This window comes from Cyprinodon variegatus, unplaced genomic scaffold (assembly GCF_000732505.1).
Source record: "Cyprinodon variegatus isolate N-32 unplaced genomic scaffold, C_variegatus-1.0 Scaffold1214, whole genome shotgun sequence".
In the NCBI taxonomy this organism is placed as follows: Eukaryota; Metazoa; Chordata; class Actinopteri; order Cyprinodontiformes; family Cyprinodontidae; genus Cyprinodon; species Cyprinodon variegatus.
The window spans coordinates 141,409-145,286 of NW_015151667.1; the positions used below are offsets into that span (position 1 = coordinate 141,409).

General features: G+C 35.3%; 1 protein-coding gene across 1 annotated transcript in view; it reads left to right on the forward strand.

Annotated features, from left to right (window-relative positions):
* Positions 1-2,300: 2,300 nt before the first annotated feature.
* LOC107102177 (transmembrane protein 150C-like) overlaps positions 2,301-3,878 on the forward strand; it is a 5,762-nt gene continuing 4,184 nt past the window's right edge. Inside the window, exons 1-4 of the mRNA XM_015401379.1 lie at positions 2,301-2,470; positions 3,057-3,110; positions 3,189-3,224; positions 3,293-3,360. Coding sequence (XP_015256865.1) covers positions 2,355-2,470; positions 3,057-3,110; positions 3,189-3,224; positions 3,293-3,360 — 274 coding nt within the window. The 5' untranslated portion in view covers positions 2,301-2,354. The remainder of the gene's footprint in view (positions 2,471-3,056; positions 3,111-3,188; positions 3,225-3,292; positions 3,361-3,878) is intronic.

Here is a 3,878-nt window from a genome sequence, read left to right on the forward strand (position 1 = left end):
TCTGGTGCCTGTATTACTCACACACACACTATCTGGTGATGTGCTAAAAGTGCTTAATTGATGTTCATGTAACATAAATGTATTGATAACTTTGTCGTGGAAATTCAGTTACATTACAGGCATTTTATGGCACGAATCCGTAAAGGTGGGGAGTACCAATATGGCGGCTGATGACTTCATTTGTTTCTATCAGCAACCCAGTGAATACAAGCAGATCAGTGGCGGGAGCAGGTAAAACTTGTTAGCTTTCGTTTTTCAGCAGGAGGAGTTCATGTTTGGCATTAGGGATAGTCACCCTTCTTTAGATCGAGCAGAGCTGGTTACCTGAGCAGGTAAGAACTGACAGATTCACTCACTTTTAACATTATTTCTATGTATTTAGAGCTAGTAAAAAGGGTTTTATTCCTCTTGCCGTAAAGCAGGTGGATACAGGGGCGCTGTAATGTCGCAACATCGCTGTGACATATCTATTTAATTCTCGCTCTAAGGCAAATATCGCCGTTTCTTTGGATTTGTCCGATCGTTCGCTAAATCTCTCAATCACCATAGAGATCAGGGAATATATATATTACCGTATATATACTTATTAGGGCAGACGCAGCCGTTATGTACCGTAAACACCCGCGGTAATGGGACATAAATTAGTTTTAAGTCTTAATAAGTAGGTATAGTTTCAATGTAACGAATAGTTGGTCAATTTCATTTTTTTAAATCCTTTTTTGACACTGGTAAAACCAAATATGACTTTAAATGCAGGCTCAGTCAGAGCAAAAAACAAAAACAAAAAAAAAACTAAACGGCAAAGAAGGCAGTAATCCCGATAGAAAGAGCTCATCCAAATACATGAGAAGATACAGGTGTTAAAAATCTTCCATAAAGAAGGAAATGGTGTGACAGGAGAAGAAACCCAAAGTAACATTTTCAATTTAAAGGTTTATTTGGAAGATCTAAAAAAAAAAAAAAAAAAAGTAAACAAGCTTCGCGAAGGCGGAAGTTGAATCTGATTGGTCTGCCAGAAATATGGGAAATCCTAGAAAACTGGATTCCTATTGAAAAATTACTGGTATGGTATGGAGTTAAGTTTGTTACATTATTTTGCAAGCAAAGAGAACGTTTTATAGATGAAAAAAAAAATTGTATATGAAATCTGAAAACAAAAAAAATAGCAATCCGGAATTTCAAATATATATTTTCTATTTTGTGAATTTTTGGTACTGATATAATTGTTTTAAATTGTTATTTATTTAATTTTATTTTTATTTAGATTGAATTCTAACAGTTGCATTCTTTTCACATTGTCTTTCACAGATCACATTTATTTATTCTTTCCTTGGAGCTCAATACAAACTTTCCTAACCAATAAAAATAAATTGTTACCAACATCCATGCAGACCAATAGAAATAGGTCTTTGCTTCTCACTCCACAGGAAAGCCTGCCCCCAGAAACACTACATTGAAACGAATATTTTAAAAAAAATCTGTTAAAAAAAAAAACAATAAAAAAAAAATACAGTTTGGAAAAATAAGTAATTAAATACATTTAATAAGGTTAAAACATATATGCTGAGAAAACAGAAAAGTGGATAAAGACATTTTTCTTGTTATTCAACTTTTTAAAAGTTTAATTTATGAATTTAGTTTTTCCAAATGTTTTAATTTTTTAAAGTAACCATTTAATAACATTGTTCTTCACTTTCAGCAATGATGGAACAAAATTCACTTCATATATGAACTCTGAAGTTCTGGAATCTTCTTTTCATGACTGGCCAAAGGTATTGTTGATTCCTAAACCTTGGAAAACATTTTCCCTTCATCAGAGTTTGGGTTTAACTGTTAAAAACTATTGAGTGTTTCAACAGCAAATGATCCTAAACATCCATTAAACTGCTTTTAAGACAAGCTTCTATTTTTCCCCATCTAATTTATGTTTATTAGTAAACAGAACAATGGAGGCCTATTTCACAAAACAAGATAAAGGATAAAGTCTGGATAATCCTCATTTCTTAGCCTAATTAAGCCTCTGTTTTATGAAAACAGTAACACATAGCAGGGAGGTAAGAAAAAAAAATCAATCAATGAGAAACTGTAGCATTTTATTGCTGCTGCTTGTGGTTTTGCTTTAGCAACCTCTTCATGTTTCAAAGTGTAGTTTTTGGTAGGCTGCCTGTTATGACCAGCTGCTGCTGAGAGCCCATTTAACTTTCCTAACAGGGTTTTTGTTTACCTGTTTTTGTATCTGTTTAAACAGCTGGTTAATCCACACCTTTTCCTGACGGTGTCGTCCAGCTGCTGAAGGCCTTCCTAACAGATCCAACTGTTTATGCTTTAAAAGTAACAAAAAGCTCATTGCTGTTATGTTTTGTAATACAGGTTTTTCTGACGTCATAAGCACCAAAATGTGGAGCTGCAGACCGGTGGTCCTCCTGCCTCTTATCTTCTCAGTGTTTACTGCTGCTGGGCTTTGGATTGTGTAAGTTTTTTTTTTAATTAATAGAATGTGCATCATAATACTGTAAATGACACAGAAAATAACAGATAGAAAGGATATGAGAACCAGTCTCTATCAATAAAAAGTTAACAACCATGAAAATAAGGGGGTGGTCATTTCCTCCACTTATTTAAGTCTTAATAAGAAATAGGACCAGGTAATGCATGTGTAACTTCCTCTTAATGACACCCTTAAGGCTCAAGGCTGTCTGGATTAGCACAGCAGTACGGAGCTGAGCTCCTTCCCTACCCTGGATCGAGTTCTTTTGTTGACCCCACTGAAGGTGAAGGAAAAGGCACTAGGAGCAGGAGGCATAAGCTATAATTTGAAGTATTTGGATTGAGCCCCAGTCAGAGACTTTATTCTGATAGAGAATCCTGTAGGCCGTCGCTAAAGATGAGGGTAATGGCATGGAGGCCGTTCAGCCTCAAACACATGGAGCTCATCACTGATAAATCATTCAAAGAACAAGTGGCACATGCACTTACACTACACATATACATTTGGGATAAAACATAGATAGACAGAGCTAAGCTCTCTTATTGCACCCATCTGTTTGCTTCTGCAGGTATTTTGTAGCTCTCCACTATGAGAAAGTGTTACCTCTGAGCTCAGCGTACAGGTATGTGTTATACTCCAACATGTACAACAAATATGTACCCACCAGGAGTAAATAACATCTTGTTTTCATCTATTCTAGATATGGAAATACATCTGAATATCCTCCTTTCATAAGGTAAACATTGTCCTCATCCTCTCATTTATAAAACCAGAGCTGTTATTCATCGGCTTTGCTTTTTTCAGCCTAGCAGGCAATTTTCCACCCGCCAGCTGCATCTTCAGTCAGGTCATGAACATGGCAGCGTTTGCAGGTAAAGACACTGATGATTAGCTTTATAATCAAAGTTAAGGCTGAGGAAAGAATCGAAAGAGTGCTTTATGAAAGAATTTCATACCACAAACTTGTGGAGGGTTTTAGGTGAACAAAGTAGAGCAGAATAATGAAAAAGGAAGCAAATTATGTGGGATTTTTTTCAATAAAAATTAAGTTCAGCACTAATTACTCTGCTACTTGTTCAATAAAATCTGGTGCAAACCAGCTGCATTCACAAGTCAAATAATTAGAGCACAAACATATGAAAGGATCCAGAGGTTTATCAGAGACCAAAGAGTCCTAATGTAACCTTGGAGGAGCTGCAGACTTTTATAGCTCAGGTATCAGAATCTGTTAGCAACAAATTTTTTTATTTAGATAAAATTAGTAGGAGTTATTTATGTAATAGACCAGATGCAACAGAAAATCTTGTTTATTGATTGATGTTGGCAACTCTGCTCTACATTGTTTAATATTAATTCTTTTAACATAATTTGTTAATATTTTATAGCCGTT